The sequence below is a fragment of the Microtus oregoni genome, unplaced genomic scaffold, assembly GCF_018167655.1.
Source record: "Microtus oregoni isolate MIOR12 unplaced genomic scaffold, Mior012 000030F_ref0000283, whole genome shotgun sequence".
NCBI lineage: Eukaryota > Metazoa > Chordata > Mammalia > Rodentia > Cricetidae > Microtus > Microtus oregoni.
The window spans coordinates 2,816,024-2,833,110 of record NW_024543089.1 but is presented as its reverse complement, the minus strand read 5'-3'; the positions used below and the strand labels follow the sequence as shown (position 1 = coordinate 2,833,110).

Below are 17,087 nucleotides of genomic sequence, written 5' to 3'. Positions count from 1 at the left end.
TGGCATTATCTTTCCTGAAAGATTTGGTATAATACAACTTTCAAATCCTCCAGGATTTTATGGGTGTTTTCCCTCTTACTGGTCAAGCATTGTCTTGACTTACTGGTTGTATTTTACGAGGAATTGTGTAAACATGGTAAGAACATGAGCTGAAAAGTATTTCACAGGGAAATAGTCTGCTATTGCTGAATTTTAGGAACACATTGGAGGTGACTAAGGCAGAATCCGGGAGATCTCATCAGAGTAGTTTCGGTGGTATGTGGTACTTGAAGAAAAACCTAGGTCAGGCGGTGGTGGCACTCGCCTTTAATCCCAGCACTCGGGAGACAGAGGCAGGTGGATCTCTGTGAGTTCAAGTCCAGCCTTGTCTACAAGAGCTACAGGCTCCAAAGCTACAGAAGAACCCTGTCTCAAACACACACACACACACACACACACACACACACACACACACACAGTCTCCTTAGAAAGGTGACTAGGGCTGGGTGTTGGGAGTTCTTTGGGCTTTAGAGGGGATAATTATTTATTCTATACAGTTTTTCCAGAAAAGAACTTAATCTGTAATCCTCCTCCTTTAGGCTGGTTTTAACCTACGCAAAGTTAACAAACACATAAAGTTCCCGGAAATCTTGGATTTGGCTCCTTTTTGTACTCTTAAATGTAAGGTATGTAAAAATGGTTTTTAAAAGAAATTGTTGAGAAATCATAACCCACCAAATATGTATTTCAAATTAAATGTAAAGCTGATGCCAGTTTTGAAGAAAGGCTGGAGATGAAGCTCAGTGATTGCTTAGAATTCTTTTAGAGTAGTACTTTGATCATTATACCTTTATAATTTTAAGATCTGTGATGAAGGCACCATGACTTTGTCTTTCAGAAGATCTCAAGATTAGAGAAGCTATCTATGCTGCTGTGTTTGCACTATGTTAATGTAAGCTTATGAACCCCTGATGTGTAAAAACTGAAGTGCTGAATGCCTTCTTATTCTGGAACGATTTCAGAGTTGAGGTGTAGTGAATTGTCATTTTTACTACTAGGTGCTGTGGTTGCTGCTTCATAGGCTACTTCAGACTATACAGCAGACAATCAAGACTCAAGGATACTTGAGGTTAAAGACACAGAGGAGTTGAAGTGAGAGTTGAAGGAGTAGACCATTAGAGAGACTGGGCTGGGTCTCTGGACTGAGTTCAAAATCCAGTCCATTATGGCACTGAAAAGGCCAAGCGTGTCACCAGGGCATGTACCTCTGGGGAAATGCAGGAGGTACAGAATGCAGAGTTGGACTGGTAAAGAAGTGACTTTCAACAAGGGCACAAAGGAAAACAGCCTCTGCCTGAGGGAATTTGCATTTGTCAAGGCCTGTGGTACCTTGGGCCTTAATAAGCAGCCTCCACTCTGGGTGGGAAAGTAAAGTCCAAGTAATTTTCTTTTTGCATAATCTAAATGTTAGCCTTCTACAAGGTTTATATTGGTGGAGAACCAGGATTATGGCCAGGGGTATTAAGGAATTCTAAGGCATTAAGCAATTCTTTAACTGGAGAACAGAAAGGTGTTGTGTAAGACACTGTGAATGTGTCTTGCCAAAGCATCTGTATAAATGGGGTAATAATAACACTGGGTTATTATTATTTTTTAAAGAATGTTGCTGAAGAAAGTACAAGAGTACTGTATTCCTTATATGGAGTTGTTGAACACAGTGGTACTATGAGGTCAGGGCATTACACTGCCTACACCAAGGCAAGAACTGCAAGTAGTCGTCTTTCTAATCTTGTTCTTCATGGTGACATTCCACAAGGTAAGATAATTCCACAAGTTATCTTGGATAGCAGAGACGTTTTGTAGATTATGCCAAAGCCAAAATGACTAGCCTCAATCTTTCCTTTTGTGTTTCCTAACAGACTGTGAAATGGAATCGACTAAAGGGCAGTGGTTTCACATCAGCGACACATTTGTGCAAGCTGTGCCTCTAGCCAAAGTACTAAACTCACAAGCGTATCTCCTATTTTATGAGAGAATACTGTAGTAACAAAAGTGCTTTCTCTGAAATACATCTATGGCTTTTATATTGGCTACATAACAAAGATAACAATAAAAAGTTAAACTATAAATTATGTTCACATAAGTAAACAACAGTTTATTTAAATACCTATTCATAAGTTTTTGTATTGTCATACTGATTTTTATTGTCTTATCAAAGGAAATTTGAAATACTAAAATCCTGTTTTTAATCTGATTGGGTGGTAGTTCTCGACCTATCAATAAAATGATTTTTAAGTTATATATTAATAACTTAACTTTTAAGTTATATATTACTGTACCCCTACTTGCAGCAAAATGTTTCATTTTTCTAGTGTTGGTTATAGATCATCTACATTATGTTTGCAGTAGTGACTGGAAACAATGTGAAATCCTGCCGTCAGCGTGCACTAACTGTAGCATGGTTCAGATGACCCGAGCAGACATGCAGTTATCTCATAGCTATGCTGTGGACTCAGTGCTGCCTCTACATGCCAGCAAAATCTTGTTAAGTATGTGGTGGGAAAGCTTTCAAAGCTGTGGGTTTGAGGGAATAACTTTGGAAATTTAGTCTATAGTCTAGAGGTTAACACATTTAAAAAAAAATATTTTCCAGTCTGTTTTGGTGTCTGGTAACAATTATTTAATCTGCCATCCCTTTGTAGAAAGCAACTGCCATACATGGTATGGTTATAGCAACTTATTTTCAGAAGCAGATCAGGTAAAGCGAACAGTCATGTAAGCAACTTGCCTTGTTCATAGCTTATGTGTTTAAAAAGCTTGACATAAGCAGTAATTGATCAGATAGGTATAACAGTAACACATTTATTTTACCATCCAGGAAGAATACAAACACAAATACTTCTTAATTTAGGGAGACTAAGAAAAGATTAGGGAAGTTTCCGCTCCACAAATAAACTGCTTCACGTACAACAGAAAGTCCCTCAGTCATTTTGGTCATCATCCCAGTCTTTCTTCCCACTTGGAGGTTTGGGCCCACCAGCTGGTTTTGCCATGATGATCTGAAAAACAAAAAGCCAAGTTAAGTCCAGTAAACTCAAGCTTTGCAGTGAAGACAATTTTCTGTCAGCAATGTTAGAATTACCATTCGGTATCAACACTCTTCATCTCTATAACCACAATCAGAAGTGCTGTATCTATTATTAAGTTTCACGAAAATTTCTCCTATGCCCTGCTGCCTGTCACTCTCCATCCAACTTTTGTTGAACCTCAAAGTTTCCTGTCTCGTCAGTGCTGAGTCTCCCTGGGATGTGCCTGTTTCTGACCCTTCCAGGCCAAGTAGAGAGATTACAGATGTACTCAACTTTAACTTTTTTACTTAGGTCTTCAGGGCAAGCTTTCCATCTGAGCCATTTCCCCTAACCTGAAAACCTATTAAGTTTAAGACAAGGTTTTGCTTTGTAGAACCGGCTGGCTTGGAACTCAAAGATCTGCCTGCCTTTCTCCCAAGTGCTGGAATTAAAGGAGTGTTACACTACTTTTGAAAGATTCAGTTTTCTCACTCACCTGATCCACTCTAAGTACAGTAACAGCAGCATTAGTGGCCAATTTAATAGCCCAGTATTTTCCCAAGTAAGTATCTAAAATACTGGCTTCTAGCATATCCTTTACAGCCGGAATTTCAGCCTGTCAACACAAAACTATGTTAATTTCTTGCATGTGAAAATGTTTATGCCCAACATGAAAAAACTACAAGGCTCCTAAAATATATCTTATATTTTATACAACCCCACCCCAAAGCTGTCAATAAAACTAAAATTTCCTATTAGATAAACTTAACAACCATTAAGAAAATTACTTGTAGAATCAGATGGCTAAGTTACAATTCCCCCCTTTACACATGCTACTTCTATGTTTGAACTGTGTATGCACAGAAATTAAATTTAATAACTACCTCAATATCCAATCCCACATTTTTGTTTCCTTCTTGGTGCACTGCATAAAGTTTAGAGATAACTTCGTTGGCCTTCACGCCAGAATTTTCTGCCAATGCACGTGGAATAGCTTCGAATGCTTCAGCAAACTTCTTAATAGCATACTGTTCAAGTCCGGGACATGTCTGAAACAAAATGTGTGTATCAATGCATCATATTAGAAAAGGGTTGGGCAGTAGTGGCTCACGCCTTTAATCCCAGCACGCGGGAGTCAGAGGCAGGCAGATCTCTGAGTTCGAGGCCAGCCTGGTCTACAAGAGCTAGTTCCAGGACAGGCTCCTGAGCTACAGAGAAACCCTGTCTCGAAAAACAAACAGAAATAGACAGAAAGTGAATTTATTAAAGTGATACCTCTCCATATGATGTAATTTGTTTGGCCAATTCAATTTCTGTTGCTCCACCTCCAGGTACAAGACGCTTATCCTATAAAAAATGTAAAACACTAACATGAATTATTTCTTCAAACCATAGTCTTTAGAGCACCGTTGCTCAAAACTTGAGTATACATTTAGGGAAATCAAGTGACTGTCAAACTTTGAAGGCTAGTAATCCATAAATACAGCACTGATAGTGCTTCAGCAGTGGGAGGCAGCATACACTCAGGAATAGCTTTGCCTGCTACTTTCTAGTTTGTACAATTAGTTTTTGAAGGTAATATATTCATTAGCAACTGATGTGTTAAATCACATACATTTGAGTCTGCCAACTGTGTTTTCAAGAAATCAAAAATTTCTGAAATTGCGAATACTGACCCTTGTGAGAACTTTGAAAGTATTAACTCCATCATCTACTGCCCTTTCTATATCATCCATCAGATTATCTGTAGAACCTCGAAGAACTATAGTAGAAATGGCACCATCTTCTTTCTCTGCCAATAAATAATTTTTAGATTAAATGAAAGAAAGCATACCTTATAATTGTACAAAACACACCTTACCATTATGACATACCATGCTTAAAAACAACCACCTGTGTGTCTCCAACTTCTGAGAGGTAAACACTGTCACAATGTCCCATTTCCTCAAGGACTGGAGGAGTCTATAAGAAAATGATCCTTATAGTAAAATTTCAAATGTGTTAGTATAAATTCAAATGTATTCACGTATTTGTTTTTTTAAAATACATACCAATCTAGGAAGAGCTGTAGCACCAACTGTTTTACACAGTCTTCTGAGATCCCACTTTGAGTTCAGCCTTCAAAAGGAAAGTTAGTAGAAACTTTAATTCAATCACATTAACATAAAATGCAGAAAATAACTGGACAAGGTGGTACATGCCTTTAATCTCATAAGATAGGAGACAGGCAGATTTTTTTGTTTTTGTTTTTTCTAATAGCACCGGCTGTCCTGGAACTCGAGATTCACCTGCCTCTGCTTCCTGAATGTTAGGATTAAAGGCATGCGCCCCCACCACCCAGCAAGATCTCTTTGCCTTCAAGGTCAGCTAGAGCTGTATCAAAACTACATCGCTTTATTCTAACTAAATACATCCACACTGGACTGAATTAGGAAGCCAAGACGCAGAATGTTAACAAACTAGCCAGCAATGCCACATCTGAAGTATATAACAGTTAAAGATATAAAAGCTGGGGCCAGTTTAACAGTGCACACCTTTGATCTCAGCACTTGGAAGGAGAGACAGGTACAACAGTCTATGTAGTTCCAGGCTAACCAGGGCTACATAGTAAGAACCTGTTTCAGGTAAGTACTTAAACATTTACAGCATTATCTTAGGAATTAGCAGGGTACTGTAGTCTCATAGACTTCTAACCAGGGGCCGTGTGTGTATGTGTGTATGTATAAATAAAAATCCCCTTTAATATGTGCAATTGTACAATCTGTAAGAAAGAGCACAGATTTTACTGTGTCTGGTTTGGTGCTAGATAGTAAAAAGTTTTTGCATGTGCTCAATGAAAAGGCATTTTTCCTGACTCTCACCCTCGCTGATAAACAATTCAGTAAGATGGTACCTTTTTGCTTTTATTTATTTATTAAAGATTTCTGCCTCCTCCCCGCTACCACCTCCCATTTCCCTCCCCCTCCCCCGATCAAGTCCCCCTCCCTCATCAGCCCTAAGAGCAATCAGGGTTCCCTGACCTGTGGGAAGTCCAAGGACCACCCACCTCCATCCAGGTCTAGTAAGGTGAGCATCCAAACTGCCTAGGCTCCCCCAAAGCCAGTACGTGCAGTAGGATCAAAAACCCATTGCCATTGTTCTTGAGTTCTTAACCCTTAAGCTGTTCTTTTGCCCGAAATGCTTTTTTTCTCCCCTCTGGTTCTTGGACCCCCACAGCTTAATTGTATGTTCTACCTGCCCCTCCTTGGTAAATCCTTTCTGCTTGAACTAAGACCTTCATTTTCCATTTCTCAACTGTCTATCAATTCAATTAGCTCAGCATTTCCCCAAGAATTTTTAGTATCAGACTCTTACCTCACCAACATGATATTGTACTTGTTAGCATAATGAAGAGCCATGTCTGCCACTTTGCCACCTGTTACTATGACATTTGCACCAGTGCTGGCAATAGCTTTCACCTGCGCATCCATAAGATTTTCTTCTCCCTTGCTAAAGTTCATCAGTTCTTCAGCAGTCTTTATCAGCACTGTTCCCTGGAAAACAATCAAGCTCTCTAAAACCATTTGATTTTAGTGTTCAAAATTCTAAGATGGTTTACTTAATAACTTAAAGACTTGGAGAAAATAAATGCTTTATTATGAAACAAAACACATAACGTATAAATTTAGATCCTTGGAGCTTGTTCCTATACTTCCTTATGCTAAAGTCAATGCATGTGCACTGTGATATGCACACTGATGCAGTTAAAAAAACAATTCTCTTTAGAAATGTCAGCCAGATAGTTATCTTTTTTCAAATACTAATTAGTATCACCGAAACAATCAGTCCTCAAATTTTCCTTGAAACCCAGACTATACAACCATTTCCCCTCAATCCTGTAAAATCAACAACTTCAATCTGCTCTTAAGAATGTTTGGCACAAATCCAACTACTTAGGAATCCAAAACATGTGGTTCATTTTCAAATTAATATTTTAATCAAAAGACATTTATGAATGTCAACATTCATAAAAAGTGATTTCACCAAGGGTTTACAAGATGCTCATAGTATGAGCTGTTTGAATATGAAGAGCTGTACATAAGAATACAAACACTCCTAGCACACAATGTCTTTAGTATTTGGTAGCTGAAGCAAATATTCATACTTTAAAAAAATCTACAATTTCCAGTTTATTATGAAGTACATACTGGCTGAAGAGCTAATCCCACTTCAACCCAAACTTACTTTTCAATCTCATACCTTAGTCTCTGTAATCATGCCATCAAAGGGACAAGAGTACACTGCTATTTTTGCATCTTTGACAGATGTTACATCACCTTCGGTTTCCTTCTTAAAAACCATGCCATGCAATACTGAAGATGAATAGATCCCAGAGCCCTAAGGAGTCAAAACACCAAAACTGTCAATGAAGTTAAGTTTTAAACTAAAGTATGCTAAGGCTAACAGGATCAGACAGTGGGCATAAACAAACCATTCCTCTCAAGGTTACACAATAAGCTACTACTGTGGAGGGAAGGCACTTCAGCGTGTTGGGAAAACTAAGTTAGATAGCAATCAAGCCATGTATTTGTCTAATGACCAAGCACTTTGCACTAATGCACCAGGTAGAATTGTTATAACAGACAGACTAGAAAATCAAAGGCAACCATCACTGCAGTCCCGTTCTATTACAGTATTCTAATCCCTAAATATCAGGGGGAAATGATGACTTCACAAGAAAATGCACTTTAATAGCTAGCAACATCATAATTTATTAACACCAAATGTTATAAAATGATGCCATAAAACAGTGGGTCAGAACCCCTTTGAGAGTTGCATATCCTACATATCAATATTTACAATTCATAACAGTAGCAAAATTAAACCTATGAAGTACCAACGAAAATAATGCTACAGCTGGGGGTCCCCACAACATGAGGAACTGTATTAAATGGTTGTGGCATTAGGAAGGTTGAGAACCACTGCCTTACAAAGATAGTTAAGTGTCGGGCGGTGGGGGCGCACACCTCGAATCCCAGCACTCGGCAGGCAGAGGCAGGTGGATCTCTGTGAGTTCAAGGCCAGCCTGATCTACAAGAGCTAGTTCCAGGACAGTTAGAACTATACAGAGAAACCTTGTCTCGAACTAAAACCAAAAGACCATTAAATACTAAGTCTAAAACAGGGTGAAACTTAGGGGCAGAGAAATGGCTCAGTGGTTAAGAACACTGGTTTTCTTCCAGAGGACCCAGATTTGATTACTGACCCCCAAAGGGTAGCTCAAAACCATCTGTAACTCTAGTCCCAAGAGATGATGCCTTCTTCTGGCATCCACAGAAACTGCAAAGTTTACAGACATAAACAGCTGGCAAAACTCACATAAACAAGTCTTTAAAAAAAAAAAAAGGAGCAAAACAATTTTGGAGCAAGGCAATAGGCAAAATAATCGATCTTGTACTGAGAATGTAGCTCCATGGTAGAGTTCTTCCCTAACACACCCAAAGCTCTGGGTTCAAGTCCCAGTACTGAAAAAACAACCCCCTCTTCCAAGACCTATTTGGATAATGGCAATGCGTTTTTGAAACTTACCAGAATCTTACATACTCTGATGTTATCAACATTGAAATTGCCAGAATCAGGAAAAATAGATACTGTCAAGAAGATGAAACATATTTTTTAGACAACAAAGATATCTCAGTCATAATTAAAGAGAATGTATTTTGGATTTTTTTCTTTTACTGGTATAACTTACCACATGCCTGAGCAATAAGCTTGGCCAGAAATGCTTCATTCCCGTACTGCTTACTCATTACAGAGGTTCGAAGCAGAGATGACACTTCATCAACATCTCGAAGGTTTTTTGCAGAACAACATACCAAATCAGGAAGAATCTCATGAGCTTTTTTACAAGCTATTTCATAGCCTGATATTACCTAAACCATGAAGAAAAATACTTACTTTAATAGACATAATTTTGACATGACATACTCTGATAACCCAATAAATGTATTTTCAACATAAAGTAACAAAAGTGTTTGTAGAGGACACATGGTAGAGCCAATAGTATGGACTATAATAGCTTTGACAACAACACAAAGTTCAATTCTGATTCTATCACTTAAGTGTTATAGGGTCCTGAGCAAGATTTCTCTATCTCAAATCTCTCTTCATATGAAATAGATTGAGTTTAAGAAGGTTTAGCAATAGGATTCTTCTGAGGACAAAATCTGTACCACATGTGAAGCATATGGTCATTGCCTAGCACAGTGTAAGCTACTCAATATTAGCTATTACTAGTGGACTTGAAGTTTATTTTAAACTTAATTCATTTGTATATGGTAAATATGGGAGAAATGTGAAGTATGTGTACAGTGTACGCTTCTATAAATATCTATAAATATCCAGGTGTAGCATGACGGCTGGAAGGAGATTTCAGGTGTCCTGCTCTATCTCTGACATATTCCCTTTACACAGACTCTCAATCTGAAGCAAAATGGCTGACCAGCAAGTTCCAGTGCCTCCCACAGTGCTGTAATTACAGGCATACCTGAGCAATACATGGGTTCTAGGGATCTGAACTCAGGTCCTGTGCTTGTCCTTGAGTTATCGCCCTAGTCCTGAACCTTCAACTTTAAGCAACAAGTAATCAACTAAAGTACAGAATACTTGCCTCTGATACTGAAAGACCAATCCTCAAAAGTTCTTCAGCTAGTTCCAACAGAGCTCCAGCAAATACCAGAACAAAGTTTGTGCCATCCCCGACCTCTTGTTCTTGCATATGAGAGGCCATCACGATCATTTTTGCAGCAGGATGTTGTACCTGATATAAAGAGATTATCAAGTAAATACTTTTTTTGGGGGGAAGGCAGTTCAAGACAGGATTTCTCTGTTACAGCTCTGGCTGTCCTGGAACTTGCTTTGTAGACCAGACTGGCCTCAAATTCACTGAGATCCACCTGCCTCTTCTGAATGCTGGTATTAAAGGCAGACTTTGAACTTTTGATCCTTTTGCCTCCGCATCCCGAGGCAAAGATTAAAAGTGTGTGCCAACCATGCTCAATTTATAGTGTAGGAAATTAAACCCTAGGCAGACACCCTACAAACTAAAATGCACCCTCATGTCTGAAAGTAAATTTTAAAAAATAATGAAAATTCCTGAGTTCTTAGGAGTTAATTTTAGATACTCTTCAATTTAATGGGGACTGAAGCCAGGTTTTGTGTTTGCTAGGCAAGTATTGTTATCACTGAACTATATCCCTAGACCACCTTTAGATTTTTCCAAACCAAGGAGGAAGACAAACTCTAAGCCAACACTGCAGTTTCTACACTTGGACAGTACCCCCATTTCTGAAAGTGCCTGGAGACCACAAGAGCATGTTAGAGCCCTCAGAGTTGGGGTTACATGTGGCTGTGAGCTGCCTGATGTGGGTGCTGGCAACCGAGCAGTAAGTGCTCTTGATCATCAGGTCATCTCTCCAGTCCTACTCAGTACTTTTTTTAATTCCTGAGAATGTTAACATGGTGTAAGATACACATTTACCACAAAAATTCCTCCACAAATATTCTGAAGCTAATTTGTCCTTAGCATATCATTTTTTAAGATGTTAAAGGAATGTTACTTTTTTCCCCCATTTTCTTTAAAGCAGACTTAAGTTTTCGTCCAGTACTTTTAAGGCAATGCTTTGGAAAATTCTCTAAAGCTGAGCAAGTACACATAAAACTACAGTTTAATAGAATGAGAAATAGGTGTCAAACATTCCTCTTATCCCTGCTTTAAGTATCTGTTCTGCAGACTCTTTGACATCAAAATGGCAGCAAAACAAAGTTCCAACTGGTTCTTTAAAAAAGCATCAATATTTACCATCTAGTTTTTTATCACGAGGACATCAGTATTAGTATCACTCTCCAGAGTAACAAGTTTGCTAGTCACAGCAGCACTCCACGACCCTCCATAAACAAGTAACCGACAGTCAACTGTTGGCCACTTACAAATCTTCAGACCAGCTTGAGGAAGAAGCAGCCCTTTACCATCTAACTGAAATAAGGCTACACCAGTGTCAGAACTGGGTTTCTTTTTGGATGGCTTTGGAAAAACTTACTTCTAGCTCTCTTAAAATAGTCGCTGCGTCATTTGTCACGAACAACTTCTCCAGGCGATTGATGACCATTTTATTCATTCCTCAAAAAAGAGTTGCAAAGAGAAATAATTCATTATTATTCAAACATTCTCCTCCATAATCCAGAAAGAACATGGTCCAGAAGCTGTACTGATTTTCACCCTCCATGCGCACACATGCTCTGCATTTTCAGATCTATCAAGAGCCCATGGGCTTTCGCTGACTGAACATCCAGTTAGCATGTAGGAAGCACTCAACACATAGAAATTAACACACACAAAATTAACATACTTAAAAACACACTTGCCTTATGCTTAATTCTCTAGTCTAGCTTTAGTTCAACTAAGAGTTTGCTTAAACTATGTCAAATTTTGAAACTGCTCAGCCTTTTCCATTATAAAGAGCTATGTCAACAGTGAAAGTGCTGTATTTTCCTATCACCTAACAGTACCATTTTTAAAAATTTTTCTAGAAAGCTAAATTTCAGATGGAAAGTTAGAAGCACACCAGTGCCATCAAAACAACTGGCAAGAATTGCCCTATAATTTACCGCCCTGAGGACAAACACAAGACAGAAGTTAACACACAATCACCCCAAGTCTTTTACAGCCTGAATTTGGCCATTACCATTTGGTCCATATGCTGTACGGGTGGTCTGAGCAAGCTCCTTGCAGGCTTGTATATTTCTATACACAGCCTCTTCTAATCCTGAAAAATGCTGAAAAGGAAAACATCTGCTTAAATAGGGTCATGAAGAACTCCCAAACACAGAGGATCTGCTCATCATGTTTCTAACAAAGCTCTAGGATCACATAAGCACTTAACACGGAGTCTGGAGTCAAACAGTCTTTGAGTCCCCCCCCCCCCCCCCCCCACCAACTTAGTACAGGGCCCAGGCAATTTTTCCTGTATGTAAATCAATGAAATAACTAACATTCCCTACTTGACAAATTGTTCAGAAACACCTACCTGTAGAGATTATTTCATTTGTATTTTAATAAATAAAGCTTGCCTGAAGATCAGAGAGTAAAACAGCCCCACTGGTCAGCATTATTAAGACCAGGCAGTGGTGACACACACCTTTAATCCCAGTAGCAACACTAGCTTGCCACAGAAACTGGGCAGTAGTGGTGCACACCTTTAATCCCAGCCCTAGAGAGGATTATAAAACAGGAGGAAACAGCTCTCACACACAGTCTCATTCTGAAATTCCTGGAGGTTAGAATCACCATTTCAGACTGAGGTAGAACTTAAGAGCCAGTGACTGGCTGTTTTGCTTCAGATTTAACTGCAGTATCTGTTTCTGGGTTTTTTACTAATCGTCCTACACATACCTACTGAAGAACTATCCTTCCCTCTCACCTCTACCCAGGGACCGAACCCAGGAACTCAATCTACCATTAAGCTACAATCCCAGTCAATTAATACTAGCTTTTTATTTGAAATTCTTTTGGGGACTTGGGTTGTCTTCACTTCAGTCTTCAGCACCGATTTACACGTATCTCCACCCATCTCCGTTAAAGTACTAGTTTCTGAATGAGACAAATGCTTTTAAATGTATCATTTTCTCAATCTAAGTGAGGGAGGTGCAAACCTAAGCTGGAAGCCATGACACCCATTCCACATCAACACAAAGGAAATTGCCAATATCATTAAATACTGACAACCACTTAGTATACACAAGCTATCAGCAAAATGCTCTCTTAAACTGTTAAGTCTCCTCTATTTCCCCTAAAACTTTAAATTCAATTCATCTGTCTATTTCTACAAGTCTTAGTACTATGGGAAACAAAGAAATTATCTGGCTCCATATACAGTGTGATACTTTAGAAAAAAAAATCACTTTCCTGAAATTATATCCAAGAGAGAACACTATTTTATCTGGGTCGGGGCTTCACTTGTCCTGTGGGCTACAACGTGGGATAGTCAGAATTCAAAGATATTACTACTATCTTTTGGCCTAGTCTACTCAATTTAGATAAGATAAAGAAAACACGATCTCGAGAGGTAGGTTTTCAGTAAAATTAAGTTGGGGATCAGGTATCTACGGAGGATCATATGGAAGGAAGCCACCATGAGCAGGCCCAATGGTTGCTATACCATGCCGGGCTCTGTCCCTTCCATCTTACAACCCCCCGAGCCGTGCACCAACCGGCTCATCAGTCGCGCCCAAGTCGATCAACTGCACCGCCAGCTCCCGTTAAGGGCGGGGCCCTGAGCGCCATCCCACAGAGAGGAATGCAGAGCTGGGGTGCGAACCCGCCGCCTTGCTCCGTCCGCTCGGGCCAACCCTGATCGTGGAGTAAAGGCTTGCCCGCTAGAAAGGGAGGCGTGCTGGGCGTCAGCGGCCCGGCATGAAGAGCACGCCTCCCTTTCTGGAACCTTCCCTCTCCCAGTCTCACGCCCGCAGTCCTTTCGCGGGCGCCTCAAGCGCGGGCCCGCTCTTCCACCGCCTTCACTCTCGACGTCACTTACTTTTGCTCCATCCTTGAGCATCTGGGCAAAGCCCGGGGCCTTGGGGACGTGGAGCGCCATGGCTAGCCCGCAATCAACCGCTCACGCGCTCGGAGGAAGCGAGGTGCGCGCACAGCCTGCTGGGAACGCCGCTTTGCGTCCCCTCACGCTTGTCTACGCCGGCCGCCCCGCCCCTTCCCCCGCCCGCTTTCCTGAAGGGTCGCGAGAACGAGCGTGGGGGAGCGCTAGAGCGGCTCCGGCAGCCAGACCCAATCTGCAGATCCCCGATCAGGGCGAACGATTAGGCCGAGCACCGAGCGCGCGCTCTCGGCGCCTGCGCCACCGCCGCAGACGGCGGTGCCTCGCTCGCGCTTGTTCTAAGTAAACTCTGGTCTGGATGTTTGGCTTGTGACGGTTTCTGAGGCGGGCATTCCACTTCTTAACCCTGCAGATCCAGTTTGCCTTTTCCTCTCTGCCCTTCGTCCCTGCAAACTCCCACTGGCCGTCCTCTGTGTGCTGGCCACTGTAGGAAGCACTGAAGGCTGGAAGGTGATGATTAAAGTGGTATTAGGGATTTCAACCTGTGGAGTGCCCACGTGTGGGCATTTCTGTGTGGTATGCCTAAGTGTAGTTATCTTTGTTATTGGTCAAACTTACACATGAATATTATCTCCATTTTATAGGAGGGAAATTGACGTTCACTATGTTAGTAATAAGCCAGAGGTTACCAAGCCAGTAAATTTTAAGGCGAGGATTCCTACCCCAGGCTGGCTGATTGCAAAGTGTGCGTAGTTAAGCACTTTACTTTCTTCCCCCAGGCGGTGGTGGCGCACGCCTTTAATCCCAGCACTAGGGAGGCAGAGGCAGGCGGATCTTTGAGTTCAAGCCAGCCTGGTCTACAGAGTAAGTTCCAGGATAGCTAGGGTTGTTACACAGAGAAACCCTGTCTCAAAAAACCAAAGAACAAACAAACAAAAAGTTTGGAAAGAACTGTGAGTGCCACTCTCTAAAAAAAGTTATTTTTAATAGTCTTATGTTAGCCTGCGGTGGTCACTGTTACATTTTTAATGTTTAGTCGTTTGTCTGATTTATAATATTAACAACTATTGATAACTAAAGTACACATGAACAAAAGATTATTGACGGGCTCTATATTTTAAAGCACATATAGGCATTCTATAACTGTAGAGTAGGTGAGTCCTGGTTAAGGAGGACAGTCCAAGACTTTCTCAAGGATTAGCTAAGAAAATTAAAGCTCCTGTCTCAGAAGAACATCATTTATGAGCATAGCTGGCACCAAAGCGAAAGGGGATTTAAAATGATAACCTGATTCGTTAAAAGTGACTACGAGGAATTAAATCTTGGGAAAAATTTAATGATTAGATCATGAAAATCAAACTTGAGTTCAAGAGAACTGATGAATTTTCACTAAAAGTTTACAATAAAATTGGACTTTGCCTTAGTTGTAATAAACAGTAAACGGGAAGAATTAAAAATCACTTTAAATCTAGTATATGATCTTAGATTTTAATTGCCAATAATTCCTTTTAAATGAAGGTTTGTTAATTCCGTGTAATTTGGGTTAAACTGTATTTGTAATTGCAGAGTCGTGATAGCAAGGGGGAAATTTCTACTGGGCTTAAGCAGAATACGTGTCACCCAGAAAAGAAAGCAAACACAAACCCTTAGTGTGACTCCAGTCAGGTCTAGCCCGGGCTGTCACACTAGTGTCTCTGCCTGCTTGGTTCTACTCTGGGTCTTCTTGCCTCGGTAGCCAAACAGCTCACCCTGGTTTCTTCCCTCCAAGTTTCATTCTCTAGGCAGGGCTCTCTGGAGGCCTCCAGGGTCTGGGACATGACAATGGCTTTAACGTGCAGCCTGAGAGGCCAGTTGTTCCTGATGCCCACTGTGCCTAGCAAACCTTTCCATCTCTTGCGGCTCAGTCAACTCCATCCACAGAAGTAAGCCTAGCGTTTTCCTTGACAAGCCTGGTTATCATTCTGATGGCTTCTGCCCTTCTCCGTCACATGTCACTCGGTTGCAGTGATAAAAGCCTCTCTCAACAGAGGATAAGTGCTGCATGAACTGAACTTCCAATTGGATATTGAGTGGAATAAGAGCTCCATATCTAATTCCCAGGTGGACTGCTGCCCAACAAATGAGAATCAAAATATTAGTATCCTAAAATTCACAGGCTGAAGTCCTCCCCATCAACAGCGTGAGACATTTGGGTAGGTAATTGGCTCATAAGAGAAAACACTTTTGAGTGGATAGCACCCTTATAAAATATATTTAAGAGAACTTCTTGCTCTTCCACCGTGTGATGGCACCTAAGAACCAGAAGGTAGGCTTTCACTGAACCTATCCACACTTTGATCTTGAATTTCTCAGCCCCCAAGACTGAGGAATGAAATTCTGTTATTGGTGAGCCACTCAGGGTGGTGTTTTGTTAGCAGTCTAGTACGGGGAAGGTGTGGTCTCTGTCTTCTTACCTACTTATCATACAGTCAGACAGACAACAGAACACAGCAGAAAACGTGCCCCATTTATAAAAGATTAAGGATTCAAGATGTCTGAGATTTAAATTCAAGAGTACTTGCTGTTAGCATAGTGGTTCTCAACCTGTGGGCTGCCAGCCCTTCGAGGTCTCATTAGAGCTTTACAGTACGATTCATGACAGTAACAAAATTACAGTTACGAAGTAGCAACAAAAATAGTCTTGTGGTTGGGGAGCACCACAACAGAGGAATTCCACTAAAGGGTCGCAGCATTAGGGAGATTGCGAACCACTGTATTAACAACTGGAAATAATAGCCTCCAGCCTTCAGGAACCAACTGAAGATCTTGGAAATCAGAGCTGCTGGCTCCTTCTGCTCCCCATTCAGGAAGAATACAACTATGGACTTGGGGAAGCATAAGCCAACTCAAGATCAGTAAACCTGAGCTCACTGTTTACTTTTTCATTGCTTTCTTTTTCTTTGTTTGCTTTGATTATTATTTTTATTTCTGTAAGAGACAGGGTCTGGGGCTGGAGAGATGGCTCAGTGGTTAAGAGTGACTCTTGCTGAGGACCTGAATTCAGTTCCCAACACCCAAGGGAGCCTCACGGTCACCTGTAACTCCAGCTCCAGTGGGATCTTGTGTCCTCTTCTGACCTCTGTGGTCTCTACACTCGCATAAACATACACACACACACACACACACACACACGCACAAAACATATATATGTATATGTATATACATACACCTACATAAAATCTTCAAAAAGCCAAACCAGTGATTGAGTCAAGCAGCCAGAATCGCTGGAGAATCCAGCAGATGTGTCTGTGAGTAATTGTTACTTGACAGCCCGTTAGAGTGGAGGAGCAGAACAGACAGGCAAGGGGGTCACATGTCAGTCACCCCGGCTGAATAGCGCCCTCTAGGAGCCTTACAGGGAGGCATAGGACTAAGAGCTCCCCTCAAAATGTAACTACTTTTGTTTATTTAT

General features: G+C 40.8%; 2 protein-coding genes across 7 annotated transcripts in view; one reads left to right on the top strand and one right to left on the bottom strand.

The window, feature by feature from the left end:
* The window catches only part of Usp16 (ubiquitin specific peptidase 16), a 29,351-nt gene extending 27,118 nt beyond the window's left edge, over positions 1 to 2,233 (top strand). For all 6 annotated transcript variants that reach the window (XM_041678505.1, XM_041678503.1, XM_041678504.1 and 3 more), the window contains 3 exons: positions 579 to 665; positions 1,639 to 1,795; positions 1,899 to 2,233. In XM_041678505.1, coding sequence (XP_041534439.1) covers positions 579 to 665; positions 1,639 to 1,795; positions 1,899 to 2,023 — 369 coding nt within the window. In that variant the 3' untranslated portion in view covers positions 2,024 to 2,233. The remainder of the gene's footprint in view (positions 1 to 578; positions 666 to 1,638; positions 1,796 to 1,898) is intronic.
* Positions 2,234 to 2,827: 594 nt separating this feature from the next.
* Positions 2,828 to 13,756, bottom strand: Cct8 (chaperonin containing TCP1 subunit 8). Its single transcript, XM_041678506.1, has 15 exons — positions 13,619 to 13,756; positions 11,771 to 11,861; positions 11,126 to 11,205; positions 9,697 to 9,846; positions 8,779 to 8,959; positions 8,616 to 8,677; positions 7,287 to 7,424; positions 6,402 to 6,580; positions 5,099 to 5,165; positions 4,922 to 5,009; positions 4,724 to 4,839; positions 4,323 to 4,394; positions 3,932 to 4,096; positions 3,544 to 3,663; positions 2,828 to 3,038 (listed from the first exon to the last, which is right to left on the bottom strand). The coding sequence occupies exons 1-15, from the start codon at positions 13,676 to 13,678 to the stop codon at positions 2,961 to 2,963; spliced, it is 1,647 nt and encodes a 548-aa protein (XP_041534440.1). The 5' UTR covers positions 13,679 to 13,756; the 3' UTR covers positions 2,828 to 2,960.
* Positions 13,757 to 17,087: the final 3,331 nt, after the last annotated feature.